Source organism: Abrus precatorius, unplaced genomic scaffold (assembly GCF_003935025.1).
Source record: "Abrus precatorius isolate BTA unplaced genomic scaffold, Abrus_2018 Scaffold6, whole genome shotgun sequence".
Lineage (NCBI taxonomy): Eukaryota > Viridiplantae > Streptophyta > Magnoliopsida > Fabales > Fabaceae > Abrus > Abrus precatorius.
In genome coordinates this window covers 23,471,303-23,490,238 of record NW_020874406.1, presented here as the reverse complement: position 1 = coordinate 23,490,238, position 18,936 = coordinate 23,471,303, and the positions used below count along the sequence as shown (strand labels likewise).

The 18,936-nt window shown below is 32.6% G+C and overlaps 2 protein-coding genes across 2 annotated transcripts; both read left to right on the top strand.

Annotated features, from left to right (window-relative positions):
• Nucleotides 1-3,289: 3,289 nt before the first annotated feature.
• Nucleotides 3,290-6,047, top strand: LOC113869214 (polygalacturonase 1 beta-like protein 3). Its single transcript, XM_027505433.1, has 2 exons — nt 3,290-3,867; nt 3,971-6,047. Exons 1-2 carry the CDS (start codon nt 3,814-3,816, stop codon nt 5,792-5,794), a joined length of 1,878 nt encoding a protein of 625 aa, XP_027361234.1. The 5' UTR covers nt 3,290-3,813; the 3' UTR covers nt 5,795-6,047.
• Nucleotides 6,048-14,723: 8,676 nt separating this feature from the next.
• Nucleotides 14,724-17,620, top strand: LOC113869873 (protein NUCLEAR FUSION DEFECTIVE 6, chloroplastic/mitochondrial). Its single transcript, XM_027506377.1, has 3 exons — nt 14,724-14,920; nt 15,002-15,123; nt 17,335-17,620. Exons 1-3 carry the CDS (start codon nt 14,763-14,765, stop codon nt 17,352-17,354), a joined length of 300 nt encoding a protein of 99 aa, XP_027362178.1. The 5' UTR covers nt 14,724-14,762; the 3' UTR covers nt 17,355-17,620.
• The last annotated feature ends 1,316 nt before the right edge of the window (nt 17,621-18,936 follow it).

Below are 18,936 nucleotides of genomic sequence, written 5' to 3'. Positions count from 1 at the left end.
TAAGTTTAAAATTATGAAAATAAAAAATTCATTTCAAATAAATATAAATATAATTGAATTTGAATTTTTGTGAGTTTAAAATTACAAAAACAAAAGGTGAAAAATATAACTAATAATTTATCACTTATATATTTTTTTTTTAAGGTGAGGGAATGCATTGCCTACTCTAATACAAAATTCTTCACTATAGTATCGATAGAGAGTATATTGATACCGGTGACAGAGATAAAATAATGATTACAAATAATATAATTATAATAGTAATAGTAATTGTGGTGATGATAATGGTAAAATTGATTATAGTATTAATAACGATAAATATAAGGTGATTGTTTCAATAATCATTGTATTAAGATCAATAAAGAGATTAGTGTTAGTAATGCGGCAATAATAACAATAACTATAATAACATAAATAAATATGTATGCATAATATGAGTCGAGAAGTTATTTTTTTAAGTGTAAGTTAGAAATTGAAATTGACTCAAATTAATTATTTTGTAACTAATTTTCTTCCTCATTCTATATGTAATTGAAATAGATTTTATTTATAGTTAGTAGGTAACTGCTTAATGCATAAATTATTTTTTATTTTAATATTTATTTATTATATATAAATCATCATTTTAATATAAGGAAAACAAAATAATTTAATATAATATATTCTATCATTTATTTTAATAGTTTGAATTTTAAGAGTTAATAATAAAGAGATCTTAGTAAAGAATTAAAACATAATGATTAATACTATTTTATATAAAGGTTATTTGTATTAATTATCATATAACATAAATATCTAAGTAATATTATATTATATTATAATTTATATTATATTAATATGGTATTGCCTTTATTACAAAAATACTATACTATATGACATTGAAAACTTAACAGAATATTTTTTTATAAAATTTTATATCATACTTTTAGAAAAACAACATAAGAGTAATCTTGAATAAATCAAGTAGATAATTAATAAATATAAATTATTAATAACTTAAATTAAAATGAAGGAAGGGGAGAAGGGTGAAAGAATGCAATGTAAACAAGTATTGTACATTATTTTAATTACATAAATGAATAGTTAAATTATAATAATTAAGTTTCAGCTTATTAAATGAGGTCATTTATATAGATTATATAACATTGTTGTACTTAGTTAAAAATAAAATCTTCCGATATATTGTTTATTTATTATTTTTTTATTTTTAAAAAATTTATATAAGTATTTTTATAATTTTTTATTAGATTAAAAGTTATATTATCTATTTTTCTTATTAATTTTCTATCATCCTTTTTAACTTGCTACTTTAATATTATTGCGAATATAATTACTTTTTATTATGTCTTTTTTGCGTAATTACCCATTTATTTTAACTTTCTTTATTCTATCATTTTAACTTTTTTTTATATTATTCTTTTAAAATTCAGTTTTTATTATTATATAAGATAGCTTGTCGTGATTAAATAATTGCTTAAACTAAAATTTTATAAACATTGATAGTTAGAAGTGAAAAAAAGAAGAAGTAAATTACCTTACTTTTCAAATAATTTCACACTTGTTAATAACATATAGAATGCCACTTGTCAAAATATAAAATTAAATATACATCTAATCGAAGAGCTAACACCCTTAAAAGCAACAGATGTAAAGTACAGCATTAAATATAGAAATCTACTAGTGAGCAAGCAATTTTGTGAGAAAAGGTTTCTATAAAGAAGATATTGGATTTTGTGTTATTATTATTTATGTTAACAGGTCTTATTCATGAAAGCAAGTAACCCCTACTAAATATCTAAGAATATTTGTGAAAAAAAAATATTACTGTGGTAGTATTTCATAGATGAATGAAAATAGCACGAATTTAAAACTACATGTCCCCTTAGAAACCATTTGTAAGCCATACTAGTGATTTGAAAGATTACTAAAACATGAAAAAAAATTGCCAAACCAAGCTTGAAAATTTGAGATCAATGTTTTGGGAAAAATAAATTTCTGAAAAGAAACAAGAATTAGGAACTTAAGGAAAAAAGTTATCGCTTTGTCACATAAAAATTGTCAACTTAAACATTTAACGGAGGTTTAACTGTATGAATTTTGACGGATTTTATTACAATATTTTTTGAAATTAGTTTACTTATTTAATAAAAAGATGTTATTCTCAGTTTATAAGGTTGATATTAAGTATTTAAAAATAATTTTTTATTAAAAAATATTATTATATTTAATGTAATAAGTGTATTCTTTCCCAATAAAATTTTACTGCTATTAATGTTTAAATTTAATCATAAGAGCTGAAATTAATAAAATTCTATTTAATATAGTTATTTTTTAAGGCTAATTTGACTTTTCATAAAGAATAACATAACTCAAAAGTCTTTTTAAAACTTTTTTTTACATGTCATTGTCATGTTAATAAAAATTATAAATTTTTGTATTAAATAATGTAAAGTAATTGTGTATTTTAATTAGTTAACAGTATAAAATTTATACAATAACAATATATTAAAATTAAACTCTTAAATTTTTTTATCATAACAATCTGTTTTTATGATTTTGGAATGAATAACAATGCCATGATTTATATAAATGAGGATAGACCAACTTAATATAGTAAGATAAAACTCAGATGGTTTTTGTATATTGATTGAAAAAACACTAAAATGCTTATTATTTTATTCAATATAAAACTCTTAACAATCCAACGTCTATGATTAAAAAACAATTCCGCATGTTAACAACTTCACCTATCTAATAATACTTCAGAATGATCGATACTTGTTTTAAGTGTATACTTGTGTTTAATTTTTAAAGAAAAATATATTAATAATAATACACTCTTTAGTACCTTTTTCTTTGTCAAGCGAGGGGATGTATTCCATTTTTACTGTTGCCATTATGTGAGTGCTTATGATAGGCAATTTTACTGTAGTAAGTGCAATATAGCTCAATTTGGTTGGTCGTAAATATAACTGGAAGTTACTTGTTAATTAAGAATGTATTATAATTGTATGAGATGCTGTAAAGTTTTCTGCTGGTGGCCCATAGTTGACAATGTACTGATGTAGTGATGTGTCTACACTATCTAACCTTTTGTTTTTCTTAATAATATTTTAAAATTGGGGTATATTTTCAGTGATGGCTAGAAAAAGAGAATTCATCCACATTCCTAAATTTCTTAAGGTGTAGATTGCATTGATAATTAGAATGCGCGTCATTTGGATTTTCAAGGGCTATAAATACGCCACTATCCCCATGTGTATGGTTCATGCAAACTGTGGAGCATATCAAGGTGCATCCTCCATCCACCAAGTTCCATGCTATGAAAAATTCAATTTCTCACTCTAATTTTATGACTCCATCGTCGTTATTGACTTATTGTACTTGTTTCTATTTACTCTCTGGTATCTACCTTACCCTCTGACTTGTTTAGTTCACTTAGTTTTGTTTTACACGGATTGTAGTTGTTCCTTCTCTCTTCCCAGTTCATGCATTATAATTACATTAATTAATCATCATTAATTTAATATTAACACCAAATTAATAGTATTCTTTTTTGTGAATGCACATTGCAGGAAGCTCTCACTTTTCAGCATTCACACAAAGGTGGATGGAGAATTGAAGGCCCAATCTAAAATCACATCCTTCAAATACAAACACACACACTCCTCTCACTCTCATTCTCACTCCACATAATATAAATTTCTGCATACAACTCAACAAATCCACCAACATTCTCAATCTCTTACACCCTTCTCTCCATTCACTTTTCTCCGAAACCAAAAAAAAAAAAAAAGAACAAGTAAAGATAATATGAACGAACAACTCACCCTTCTCTGTCTCTTTATCCTCGCCTCATCTCTCAATGTAAGCACAGCTTTTCTTCACTGTCAATGTTGCAAGTCTCAATTTTTCCAATTGTTTCACGCTTCCCACTCTCGGTTCTGAAATGGATGTTCATTCAATGCAGGTGGGTTTCGCCGACAGCGACGCGGTGGCCGGAGACAAAAACCCCTTCACGCCAAAAGCCTTCGCGATTCGCTATTGGGACAAGGAGATCCGCAACGGCTTGCCCAAACCACCCTTCCTTCTGTCAAAGGCCTCGCCGCTGAGTGCCGTCGACGCGGCGGCGTTCGCCAAGCTCGCATCCAGCAACACTCTCTCCACGCGCCTGCCGGAATTCTGCTCCGCCGCGAAACTCCTCTGTTTCCGGGCAGTGGGACCCAGCCTCGAGAAGCACGACAAAGACGCGAACTTCGCAGTGTACCGCGACAAGAACTTTACCAACTACGGAACGGGTCGACCCGGTGGGGTTGACTCGTTCAAAAACTACTCCGAGGGAGAGAACATTCCGGTGAACGATTTCCGGAGATACAGCCGCGATTCAGCAGGACACAAGGATAGTTTCGCCAACTACGGCACTGAAGGGAACGTAGTGGACCAGAGCTTCCACACCTACGCCGCTGGAGCCACCGGCGGCGCCGGCGAGTTCAAGCACTATTCAGGTGACACCAACGTGCCGAACCTCCAGTTCACCTCCTACTCCGACAACGGCAACGGAAGGACCCAATCCTTCTCTTCTTACTCGGAAAATGGCAATGCCGGCGAACAATCGTTCACCTCGTACGGCAAAAACGGTAACGGCCCAACCAACGATTTCTCATCCTACGGAACAGACTCCAACGTTGTCGGCTCCGGCTTCTCCAATTACGCCGAAACTTCAAACGCCGCTAACGACACTTTCAAAGGCTACGGCATCAACATGAACAACCCCACCAACACATTCTCCAACTACGCCGCCGGCGGCAACGGCGCTACCGAGAGTTTCTCGAATTACCGCGACAAGGCGAACGTCGGCGCCGATTCCTTCACCTCCTACGCAAAATCCTCCAACGCCGCCAAAGTGGGTTTTAACACCTACGGCAAATCCTTCAACGAAGGAACCGACACATTCACAAGCTACGCCAAAGGCTCCAACGGAGAAACAAAGGTGGGTTTCACTTCCTACGGCGTTAACAACACTTTCAAAGAGTACGCAAAAGAGGGTGTCTCGTTCGCCAAGTACACCAACGTGAGCACCACCCTAAGCGCTTCGAAAACAGTGAGTGGCAGTTTCGTAAATAAGTGGGTTGAACCGGGTAAATTTTTCAGAGAGAAGATGATGAAGGAAGGGACGGTGATGCCCATGCCTGACATTAGAGATAAAATGCCGAAAAGGTCCTTTTTACCACGGAGCATTTTGTCGAAACTACCCTTTTCCTCGTCGAAGATGAACGAGTTGAAGCAAGTGTTCAAGGCTTCGGACAATGGATCCATGGAAAGTATGATGAGGGATTCATTGCAAGAGTGTGAGAGAGTCCCAAGCCGCGGCGAGACCAAGCGCTGCATTGGCTCGCTGGAGGACATGATCGACTTTGCAACCTCTGTTTTGGGCCGAAACATTGCGGTTCGGACCACCCAGAACCTAAACGGGTCCAAGAACAAGGTCATGGTGGGCCATGTTAGAGGAATTAACGGTGGGAAAGTTACCCAATCCGTGTCCTGCCACCAGAGTTTGTTCCCCTACTTGCTCTATTACTGCCACTCCGTTCCTAAGGTTCGAGTTTACGAAGCGGATCTACTTGACCCGAAAACTAAGGCCAAGATTAATCACGGTGTTGCCATCTGTCACTTGGACACCTCGGATTGGAGTCCCACCCATGGAGCTTTTCTTTCTCTCGGGTCTGGTCCGGGTCGGATCGAGGTTTGTCATTGGATCTTCGAGAACGACATGACCTGGACCATTGCTGATTGAGAATAATCACACGATCGGGGGTCTATAGGAAATTAAAGTTAAATTAAATTAAACCGCTTCTGTTCTGCTAAGAAAATTTAGCAGCCGCGAGAGCAATTTGTTTTTAATTTTAAATTAAGTAATGTAATTTTTTTTGGTTGAATTTTTAGTTTTGATAGAAAAGTTTAAGGTATGGCTTTACTACATTTGGAAGAAGGTATATTTTATATGAAGATTAATGTTGTTATTATTTATATGTAAGTGGCTTTTAAATACCAATTTTGAATTTGGTCTTTGGCTGATCGATTTTCGCTAGGTGCTACTGTTTGAGTTTGGCTTGTGATTGTGTTGGTTCAATTATTATACAATGGGGGCATTGATTAGAACACACTAGAACACTCCATGACGAGACAAAAATAAACATGATCCAGATTCTGCATGTTGATAAATTTTAGAGGGGGAGAACAATTAGAGGGACGCGCAATTGGATTTTCCACATATATACAAAGCCATGTGAACTAAAGGATGAGGTGGTCCTTAAACCACCCAAAACATGCTCTTGTATTGGTCTCTGCAAGTTCACGGGGCAGCTATTGTTGGCCAATGTCCAAATATGAGTAAAATAAATGTATATAAATAATCAAAGTGTGTCCATTCACCTTGCCTTCACTTCTATGATCAACTCAAAAATACAGGATAAATTGCTCATTTTGTTGTCTTTCAACAAAATGTCTAATCACTTGTTTGTTTTTCTTTATTTTTCCCTTTAATAATAGTACATTCTTGATTAAACTAGCATATTTTTTAATTATTCAAAGGAGAAGCAGACTCTCATCGATGATAGTTGAACTAGTAATTCTCGTTATATGTTTTATGATTATCATACCAAGTGGACTTTTTAGACAAAAATGATTTTAGTAACAAAGAGTAAATTCTTCACAAATAACTTCAACTACAAAATGTTATTTAGACAAAGATGCTATAATAAGGGCAATAATATACTGATTGGTCCATCATGTGCGTAACAGATTTGGAAAGTGTTCTTGTAAATTGTTCTTCACGACAATAGGAAAGGAAACTAGGAAGCATGATCAGATCCATTTTGAACTCATGATGTCAATGATGTTAGAACAGAGCACTCGAGCATCTCCCTCGGACAATGATTACATACTGAATCAGACCATGCCTTAACGCAATGTCTGGCCCTTATAAATCCTAACAGCTCCTGCCCAACTTCCCCTTTAGGAAATTGAAGCAAGAAAATTAACTATGGTAATTATTTATATCAGTTAGTAAGATATTATTTTCTATCATTTATAATGCTTGACATTAATTTTAAAAAAATGATTCACGGTGTAGTGGTTCAATGTGGCATACCGAAAATTGTAGAGTTATTGAGTTCTTAATATTAAATCAGTTGGTAAGAAACTACTTTCTCTCGTTAATTTATAATGCTTGATGTTATCATGGGAATTTATTCACAACAGATAGTAGTCATGGGATACCGAAAATTGTGGAATTATTGGATTCCTTGCACCCCCAATTTCCCATGAGTTCGGTACTTCATCGAACATTAACATCTAATGTGTATGATCATGGTATGATTGGTATCTTATAACGATACCAATACACCAAACACCCTCTTTCCATCTTTCAAGTATATGTGCATGCAATTTCCACAAAAAAATTTCGTTTTGGGGCCCTTATGTCCCCCCCAAAAGACCCGTCTATATGAAAATGAACTTCAAGTGAAAACATGCTGCGGCGATAATGTGCTAACTCCGAAAGGTGGAACCCTTTTATCTTTTGAAACTTAAACGTTGCCTTTTGTTTTATGCTTTTTCATTATCTGGGGCCGGCAAAACTTTATTTCGGCCTTTGACTCAACTTCTCATATATGCTAATTATTGCAATAATATGAAGGATCGATCTCACTGTTAACTACTCTAACCTGACCTTTTGTTTATCACTAGTTGCATAGATTCCAATTATCCAATGATTCTTTATCAATGCTGCTAGAAGGTCATCTCATAATTTGCTTTTATTTATGGGTTATTGTTCTGATGATATGTACTACATCAATATTTTTCTAAAATCCATTAACATATATCAATACACACATATTTTTTTAAAAAAGCTATATGGGCATTCCAAACAAATGTAAGCTTTCTCTGCAATCGGTATATTTATTAAGCATAAGTTTTTAGGGTGACACTCCCATATCTTGACTTGCTAGTGTAGTAGTTTGAACTCTGAACTGGGTCACTTATTCAATACAATATGCATGTGCAACGATGAAAGCGAAAGCACAACGGCAACGTGATTAAAAATTTAACTTCACAAAGTGGATAATCGATGCATGACAGAGAATCATTTGGGTGTTTGATTAAAGGCAAGAAGAATAGGATGCTAAATTGGTGCCGATTTGAAAAAACCAGTAAATCTAAACCTTTCATTTCAAATTGACCGTTAATATGTTTAAGACCGTTAAGTACAATAGAAAGCAAAATATTTCAATGCACTTTAATAAAGATAATAACTCAATACCATCAAATAACCTATAGCTAATGCTGCTCTAGAATAAAGAAGCTCAATCTTGTCTTGAATCAGCAAATTTTACTTAATAGTTACTAAACCAGATTTTTGCCAATTATATATTTCTACCATAAACTTGTTTCTGGAGAGGCTTTTCTTTTTATTTACGAATTTTGAAAAAAAAATAAAATGGTATTGTGGGTTAGGTGCACCGGGGACGAAATCATGAAGCAAGTACCTTTGGTTCTATGCTCATCTCAAAATTTTTAGGTAGAAAAGAAAATTATCCTTTAGTTACCATTTTCATTAATTTTATATAAAAAATAATTGTCTATCCAATATATTTAATCTATTGTAGCTCTGAATTAGGCGATATCAGCATTAAACTGTTAACTTATCTGCACTCTGCATAGATAGGTAATTCAAATGACCCTGATTAAATAATAAAAATAATATTTTTATTAGAAAACATAATAGAATATTCACTTACAAAATTTTTAATGTATCTTTAATATGATTTTTGATAAGATCTTATTGTTTATTAATTTTCTAACCAATTTCTTAACGGCACTAGTTAATAAAACCAATAAAAAAACATTATCTAAAAAGAATTGTAATTTGCCTTGATGTTGAATTTCAACGAGGTTTATTTAGATAACTGCTTTTTTAACTACTTATTTAATAAAATATTGTTTTTAAATAATGACTTACATAATAAATTTAGTGATATAATTTATTGGAATAAGCTGAAATAACTTATTTTAATAAGTTATACTAAATAATTTATTAAAATAAACTGAAAACTTAGGAGAATTATAAATTATTCATAAACTATTTTAAATAATTACAGAGCAGGATTGATTGATAAAGAATCCAGTAATGCTTCAACTGCCCCCGCTACAAATTTACACTAAGCATTAATGCAGCTGCCTGAGGATAACATACAGCTTTAAACAAAGTGCAAACCCCAAGGAATAAATTAAACACATTAACCTAACTTTGTCATTCATAATCAATGAGCGGTCTATGCAACAACTAAAATAATAGTTCAGGTATGAAAAAAAAAAGTGTACATTAATCATTCAACTCTTTTGGGTAGATAGGTGGGCATGGCACAGTAATGATACTTCACAAACACTGCAGTTTCCCGTGTGCAAAGGCTCCAATTTTATATGGGGACCGATTTACACAATTGAAGTGGCTTGGAGCTTAGAGGAAGGACAACGTGTATGCCTTGACACGTTTGGTTATTTTAGTTTTCAGGATCAAGAGCTTGTTGGACACAGCAATTTTGAGCTACAAGATTGATCTTGGTAGTAGGTGCATGGCTTCTGTTGTCAACCTCACCGTATTCCTTAATTAAGTTGTCTACTATTAAGGAGTTCTATTACTCATCTACTAACATGTACCATCATCAGTGCAATGGACCACTGAAAAAAATAGTGGGCAGAAACCCATACCATAAATTTGGTAGCTAGGAATTGGAACCCCTTTAACTGGACAACCCCTTCCTATATTTTGTACCATACATCATACGCTACGGAAAATTTCAAGCTAGAAGCCACCTAACCACAATTTTGGGGCATTAGCATGTCAATAAATCGATGATTTCCCTACCAGAGCAGTTGTCTTATTGTTTTGGGTTCCTTGATCTGATAAACCCTGTGAATTTTGCATCAAAAGTTGATTTGAAACAGACTTGTTTAATAAAAAAAGCAAGTCATAAAAATGTACATAAAACAAATGTACATTAGTATATAAGATTGTTCTCTCTCAACTTCTATATAATTATATCAGGAATCATTGATTTAACAAGAACTTTAAAATAAGTGAATTTATTGACAGGAATAAGTGATGGGCAAATTTATTGTGGTCTCAATATGGTAGCAGTTGGCTCACATCCAGCAGAGAATTAATGCTGTAGTTATTGCATGATCCCATAACTTTTGTCTTGACGACATGGCTTTATCTGCAGACACTCCCAAAATAATGTATTGTGACAATTTTTGCATCTTCAACAAATATCTAAAATGACAAATAATATTAATATTCTTCAAGCATTCTCCTCAGCAATAGCTCTGGTTCAAATAATTCCAAATTGGCAATGACCACATGTTTAACTACAGAATTGAGCAACGATTGCCGATGGTATAAAGGATGCTGGTGTGTCACATCTCACTAATCTTTAATAAGATATTCATATGTTGAACTGCGTTATTATCAAGAACTATTATTTAGAAGTATGAATTTTAATACATGCTTTGAAAAATATGTAAGTGTCTTATTTTGCGATAAAGTTTTGTTAACTTCAATCTTTAGGGCTGAATTTAAGCACCTATAAATAAAAAAATTTATAAAAAAAGTACATATATATTAAAGTTATAAAAATATTTATGATCATCCTAAAATGCATCCTCTCCCCCACTTGATACGTTCTTAAGTTTCTCAATCACCATCTCAAATGATGATTTAACTTTAATTTGGTGTTACAATCAAATTCTTAATACTCGTTACGTTGGTAGTAATTAACCTTGGGTAGAACACTTCATTGCAATTGAAAAACCATCTAGAATTTTATATAACTGATAATAAACCAACAACGTTGTACGTTGATTGCTTCAAATGCATTAATCGTGCTAAGAGAACCGTTGAAGGAATGGAAACTCTGTAAGCCCGAACCACTATCCACTTTCGGTTCACATGGCTTTGACCATCTCACCCACTGAATTTTTCTCTCACTTTTCACAGGTGGCCCATCAAAAATTGCGAATCATTTAACTGAATATGATATCGACAGAAAATATAATAAAAAAAAAGACGATTGAATATGCTAAAAGAGGAAATTTCTTTTTACACTCCCATTTGTTCTATGCATCTCCTTTGAGTTTTTTTAGTTATTTTCAAAAATTAAATCTAGGAAGTGATTTTTATATTATTTTTTAAATTTAATTCTAGAAAATAATTAAATATATTCTGAAAAATAAATTTCAAAACAAAAGTACTCTTTATTTATTCCGTAATTAAATTTTCAAATGAAAAAATGAAAATGCAAAAAAAAAAATCGTCAATAAAAGATTGTGTGAAAGCATTAAAAAAATTTTTTTTGTTAACTTTAATCTTTAAGATTTATTTTAAATATTTATAAATAAATAAAAAATTATGAAAAAATACACAGTTATTATATTAGATGTATAAAAATATAATAAATATTTTTTTAATAAAATTTTACTATTATTATTAGTTACTTATTTTCTGCCTTTAGAGTCGAGATTAACAAAATTCTTAAAAAAAATTGAATTTAGCTTTGGATTTAAGTGGCACATCTTTAGCATAAAACAAGTAATCGATTTTTTACTGTATGTTTCATCCTCATTCGATCTTGGACAAAGTTGAATGGCTATTTTATGTGGACCTTCCCACAAAGCAGGTAATCCTAGACATTTTGAGTGACTCTGGCAATTACATTCATATGTTCTTGAGTAGCAATTTTCATGTCTATTGACACATTTTGACTAAATGACAACTCCGATTTGTCCTGATTTTTTTGTCCAAGGCTACACCTAGGGAATTAATGGATTTTACGGTCTAATCTTCCTCATTATGCGGAATATGATGCTATCACCGGCAGAGGTTTCGAGTGTAAGGTTTGACAACACATTGGATCAAACAAAATAGGATGTAACAAATTTCACACAACAATTCAAAAAAGAACAATCAACAAATCATTCTATTTCATCCTCTCCCTTTATGTATCCATTTTTATCTGTCCAACTTAATATGTAGTAACAAGCTTTTACTTTTGTGATTTTTCGCTGAACTCATTGATAGAATCCTTTCGTCTTTGGATTCCTTATGGCCACCCAACAAATTCATCTCTCTCAGGCACAATGTTTTTCAACTAAAAACACATGATGGCATTGCATCTCCTTCAACTTTTCTTTTCTTATTTATCATTTTCAGTGAAATTGACAGTCATCAAATTGGAGCTTGGTTAGGTGATTCACTGTTTCTGTTGGGATTTGGGAATGTGTCAACCTTGCGTTAAGATTTGGTTGAAAATTGAAACAGTCGACACAAACTGAGGTTAGTGACCCACCCAGTAGGGGAAGACAGAAAAAAAAAATAGCTTAACCTTCACATGTTAGAAAAACAACCAGAAATAAAAAAGGGAAAGGGAAATGATTCAAGGGTATTATTGACGAATCTATCAGATATGGAACTAATGGGCTTTGCATTCAATCGCTATTCGCTAGGTACCCAAACAAACCCACCATCTACAATATTTTCATGTAAATACAAAAAGACCTAGGTACCAGAGTAATGGCTTTGTTCAAACTCATTATTATTTTACCCTACAAACACTTCTCCAAACAGGAGCATTGTACGAGGTGACTTCACCTATATTCAGGACTACAAATTTTTAAATTATTTAATATATTTACATTTCTTAATATTTAAAACCAAAGTTACAAGTTAAAACTAAAATAATTTCACATTAATCAATACGCGTGCTCAATAGTATATTTAAATTAATTTTGAATTGAGAAAAGTTATATAAATTTATTTTTATATATTTTAGGGTCTGCCAATAAAGTGTAAGTAATTAAATTTGATTGAATTTTTGTTGCAGGACAATCAAAATAGGAATAAAGTAAACTAATCCTTTGTCCCAATTCCCTCTCCAAGAAAATTTGATCAGTTTCTTCGAGTACACAGAGGAAGAAAAATGGACAACATGTCAGACAAAACACCATAAAAAATGTTGGCATGCTGAGAAACTTCTAAGGTTTCAAAATACCAGAATCCAAACTGGTCTATAAATTAACCAACACAATGACCTAAAGGTGGGTGCTAGTTTATGGGGAATCATTTGAATTTCTAGAAGAATTGAAATGACTCAGCTCTGGTTGTTTGAAAGCAATGTTTTTTTTTTTTCCTTTGATAAAATTTTATCTCCCAAACCTAGTTTCGTGCAGCGCACAAACAGAGACTCACACTTAGCTCGGGTAATACTGTGCAAGTCACCGGTTTCAATAACAAATAACTGCTTTATATCCATAACTTTCATACAAACTACAGCACAAACTCTCCTTTTGTGTTTGGTACGTAACATGCAGATTTTTATATTTGAATATTTGATAAACAACAGTTTAACCTCAGAAGCCCAGTTGTTTTACATAAAATTATGGCAAAATGAATGCTAACTTCAGTTTATATGCGTATCATCAAATTTGTAGGATCTCTTAATTTTGACTAATCTGTGAATTTCTTGATGTTTTAGTTTGGCTTTTATGCCTTTACACTATAGTTTCGAGCACTAGAACTAGCACGAGAACAATGTCAATCATCAATGACCCAGCAAGGTAAAGCAGATAGAGAAAGGTGAAATTTTTGTGGTTTACATGATGATGAATCGTCACCACAAGTGTGAGATTGGTTGGTCTGATCCTATTCCCTTTTCTTATAAAACTACAAAACCTTCCCTGGGTTGAGTTAAACCAGTACCAAACTGACTTCAATTGACAGTTCGACGGTGGCATCACAGAAAAGGTTACCCAAGGTCAAGTCAAAGTCCAAGCGAGCTTAAATGTTACTTAGCATGTTTTCAAAAATAAGTTTAAAAATCTGTAAACTAGATTTGACACAAATTATAAATAATATTGTTAATATATATATATATATATATATATATATATATATATATATATATATATAAGCCTTCATAGACTGAGTATCAACTCTCCATCACTTAATTACAAGCTTGCAGAAAACACTGTAACATATACATGGGTAGCCTTCATGATACTTATTGCAACTATATTTTACATTATATATATGTAATAAAACTTAACCCACCAAAAGCGTCGTGAAAATTCAGGGACTTGGCAACCATAAATAGCAGTTACCTATAAGGCAAGCAAAGCTGTTACTATTTGCTAGTTGCCATAATGCTATGTCGCTGTAAATGAGTGATTTAGTACTGATGAGGGAAGAAATGACAAAATCTCATCACATGCTACAACTACCTATCTAAATCCAGCATACATGCAAAATGACACGTGACAATTACAGTGGAATATCATCTATATAGAATATAATATAAGGCCAGTATTGATCATCTTCTTTCATCCCAATAAAAATTGTCCTACGCTTTTTTTTTTTACCGTAAAAAATGTCCTAAGATTTTACATTAAGTTATCTTTAATTAACTTTGACTTATATATAGTTCAATTGTATTGTGCTAATGCTAATCAAGCACGCACATGACCTACCTTGCATTGGCACAATATATTTATCATTTTATTTTGTGGTGGAATTTGGCCCAAGAACAGTAGCAAAAAGGCCTATTCTGGCTTTGGACTGTAGAATCCATATCCATTTGATGAGACCCAGCCCATAAGAGATTCCATTCTCAGTGGAAAAAAAGTGAGCAGCTTTGGTGCAGAGCATAGCGATGGCGGCCAACTGGGGAAGGAAAACCCTGCAATTAGCTTCGTCTTCTACGAGAACCCTATTCTCTCGTCGATCTTCACCTCCCTCTGTCTCTTCTTCCTATGCCACCAACTTCAACGGGCTTTCTTCTCCGCACAAACGCGCACTCTCGTTTTCCCGGTAAATTTCACTTCATCATCGCCTTCAGACAAATTTTTTTGTACGCATTTGAAGTGAATAATTGTTGTTGTTTATCTTTAGGGTTCCGGTACAGTTGGCTGGTGCACAAGTATCTTTGACCCCGCTTCATAGTGTTACTGCCTCTGCTTTGTTCACTTCTCTCCTCTCTTTGCACAATACCAACTGGGGTTGCCTTTCAGAAGGTATCATTCACTATAAATTTATCAAAAATATTTATTTTCCATTTCATTTCAATTGTCAGTCCACACTTTTATTCACATTTTAAAGTATGGTATTGACGATTGAAATGAAATGAAAATCATAGGATATGACACGGTTATAATATAACGCGTAAAATTCATATAGGTATAACATAAAATGACTTTTCTTTTATCGCGACGGACAATTTATGTTTTAAAAGTGAGCAGCTGTCTTTGTAAACATAATTAAATGCTAAGTTCTCTCTAATTATTGTGATATCCAATTTGTATTGACATAAAAGTTTATAAAATTTGAAGTGTCTAACATGAATACATGTTTGCCACGGTTATGGCATGACATAGCTGTAGTTTAGAAGTGTCCTTGCTTCTTAGGTGCATAGTGTACCAACAACCAAATCTTATCTCATTAAGAAAGGTTGAGTACATAAATCACACAATGTTATTGAGCTCAGTCAAAAACCCTAAACATCTCATATTTTCTACCATTTATAAATTTTCTATTTTGCTTCGAGTGGATGTAATAGCACTATTTGTTGTTGAATAGAATTGTTAAGTCAATAATTGGCATGTCTAATGTTTTCTCCTACCCCCAACTTTTATTGTGCTTTGTTTGCATGCTTGCATTTGTTAATGTGTGGATTACAACATGGGAAAAAATGTAATAAAGAACAGGCATGATGATACCTTGCAATTTTATTTGTTTTGGAATTGCAGTTATAAGATAGTGTAGTGATCAGCCAAACATAACCATTTTAATTTTCCTTCAAGAAAAATATTCTTTTGTACATTTTGTAATTTGTAACAAGACTTACTGTTCTTTGTGACAGAGAGCAGTGAAGTGGGAGTGATCTTTGGCATGTTATGTGTTATGAAAGTATTTTTCTTTGTACTATTAAGGTTACATCATGCATGGGAGAACAAAGGGACACTTCAAGTATTATTTTTATGCTGTGTCCCTGATAGGTTCAGGCAAATGGAGTGACAAATAGGTAAAAATTGATTCTAAAAGAGTTGGTCAAACTAACATTAATCAAAGTGAGTTTATGGAATCAATTTAATGGCACGAGGAAAACTGGATGAGAATTGGGAGATACACTTTTGCTTGCTAAGTAAAGCTGTGACCCTAGAAATGGTGTTATATTGCTCGTCCCAATGCTGAGGAGGACATCCATATCAACACCTGTGGCATAATGGCAATTTTAATGTATTTGTGCATTTGCATGAAGGGGGAAAAGTAGCTCTGTATATTCTCCTGTAAACACTTTTGAAAATTGTGCCAACACCAGTTTGTGTTGAAGAAAAATCATGACCAAACAGGCTCCAAGAATTTTAGTGTTCAAATGGACTGAGTGGAGAATTGTGTGAGGTATTCTTTTAAAATAATTTTTCCTTAAATTAACTAATTAAGACTTAGTTGAGGAGTGGCTTGCATATTGTTTTGTAGCTCCCCTAATTTACAACTAAGCCAAAATGAAGAGTGTATTATGAAAGAAGTTCAGCAACAATACTGGAGGCTGCACCTCAATCTAATTTTATTTTCTGAAACAAGTTCTTAACACTGCCCTTACGAAAAGGGTTTTGCTATAATGTTTGGTTATGTTTCATTCAAACTGAGCCAGGGCAATATGATATAGAATTTAGTTAGATGTGGATTGAGTTTATTGATAAAATAACATTGAGGCCAATATTATGCCTACTTGTTTCTGTTTGAAGGAAGAATACTTTTTTTATTCTTTTTGCTTAATAGTTCTTGCTTCCCTTTATCAGTTTCTAATTTTTAAGATAATAATAGAAGTTGTTACTTTGTAATCTTTTTATGCAGCCTATCATCATAATACTTTCATAGCTTCAATAACCAAAATAGAGTCAAACAGAATTGCATTTTGAATTCTTCCACTGGAACCTTGTTGAAAAAAATGTCATTTTGAATATGTTCAATATCGTGTTTCTCTATTCATTGGTATGTACGTTGCTTTTTTCATGCTTGTGTTGGGTGTATTAATTTTCTAGCGCCCCTGGGGTTAGTACCTACCCAGTTGGCACTATTAATGACCACTGGATGGCTGTTGTATGAATTTGATTGCAGAATCTAATTATAAAAATTTAATGTCACCAGGACCTTGCGAATGCGATATCTATGAAATCTCCTCTTATACCACAGGACCCTTACATTTTTACTTTATATTGTGACAGGTTTTGCTACACCTCTATAGCATGGCCAATGATATCTTGCTTTTAGACCATCCAGATACCATTAGGTGCAGGTTTTGTTTCAATACTTGTTTCTAGTAGGTTCTGCGATTAATAATGTAATTTGATTAATTTTTCTCTACCTATTGAGACTGTCAAAGTGCACTGTTGTCATGCTGACATTTACAAGGTGTTTTTGCTGTTCGAGCTTTCAGAAAGACCAGTCTATTCCTGATGACTAACCCTCCAATTCTGGAAAATTTTCCATGTAAAATGTATGCGAGTTTTTTAAGTGATTTTATTTTGCATGAACCTTCAATTAAAAATTTTATTATGTCATGTTATCTCCTGTTTTTATCATTCTGTGACTATTATGAATTTCTTTTGGTCCAAATGTATAATGGCATCTCATACATCGGGCATGCATAGTAAAATTCCCAAACTCCATGATCACCATCCTTTTGAATCTACTAGCCAGGTGAATATATGATTCATGTGGCTTTAAGCCTGTGACGAAAGTAATTTGTCCACTCCTATACCTCAAGTTAATGCACAAGTTAATTTTAACTTATAAGAGATGTTTTATCCATCTTATCTTTTTATTTGATTTCCTCATAAGTATTTATCTAAAAATTCATCTAAATTGGACCTATCTCAAATTCTTATTCATGTTGCAAAACTTATGTGCAATGAATAGCTTTTTGGCACAACATCAGTAAGCTTTGGTCAATAAAAGGAACACTTGGTTCTATAAAAGATGAATTTAAAACTGGTTTTCATGTGTACGGCAAATTTCAACTAATATGTGGACTACAGAAAGTTGTACTGGACGGACTTGTCTGTGTCTTTATATATGTATATATATAGAGAGAGAGTTAATCATTGTCTGGTTTGAAGTTTTTCTATTGACGGTGTTGAAATGTGTTGAATTATTAAGTCTCTGGATGTTTCCATGTTTTTGTTTTTAGGTGCTCCACACGAATTTTAGCTTGAATTATTAGTTGAGGTGATAGTAGTGGACACCTGAAATCAAGTAGACAATAATTAAAATCATCAAATTCAAATTTGAAGGTACACTATTTTCCATCATATATTTATTAATCTTAGCGATTTGGTACAAACGGTTATTCAGGAAATTGTCGCATTTAAATTTATCCAATAACATTCATACCAAATAGGAATATTCTATACTTCTCTAGGCTTCAAAAAATTAAGCTGAAACCTTTCTTATCTACTATGCGATGGTGGGCCCAGTCTCCCAACTTTACGCTCCTTGTTGCTGTCAGACTATGGGGCGAGCCTCGTGATCTATTTAAAATCCTTGTTTAATTTTCAAAAAAAAAACTATTAATTTAATAACACCTAGAAAGACATAAGGAGAGGAAAAAAAAAGAGGACCATAAATGGTGTAGGAACTACCACATTTAAATAGACTTTACTTATTTATTATTTGGAGCTCAGTATTTGCATGAGATTTTTCTCCTTACTTTTTCTATGGATACCTATTTTATATAGGATTTTGATTTTTTTTATGCTAGATGTAAAGTATTTTTTTAATACTAGTTGGTGGAGAGTTGTTCCATTTATGGTCTCAAATTTAAATTT

What these genes read in the sequence shown, in the direction of transcription:
- LOC113869214 (XM_027505433.1), top strand. Translation starts at nt 3,814, where the DNA reads ATGAACGAACAACTCACCCTTCTCTGTCTCTTTATCCTCGCCTCATCT. An exon ending in TCCTCGCCTCATCTCTCAAT is followed by an intron (nt 3,868 to 3,970) that starts GTAAGCACAGCT and finishes CATTCAATGCAG; the next exon opens with GTGGGTTTCGCCGACAGCGA.
- LOC113869873 (XM_027506377.1), top strand. Translation starts at nt 14,763, where the DNA reads ATGGCGGCCAACTGGGGAAGGAAAACCCTGCAATTAGCTTCGTCTTCT. An exon ending in CGCGCACTCTCGTTTTCCCG is followed by an intron (nt 14,921 to 15,001) that starts GTAAATTTCACT and finishes GTTTATCTTTAG; the next exon opens with GGTTCCGGTACAGTTGGCTG. An exon ending in CTGGGGTTGCCTTTCAGAAG is followed by an intron (nt 15,124 to 17,334) that starts GTATCATTCACT and finishes ATATTGTGACAG; the next exon opens with GTTTTGCTACACCTCTATAG.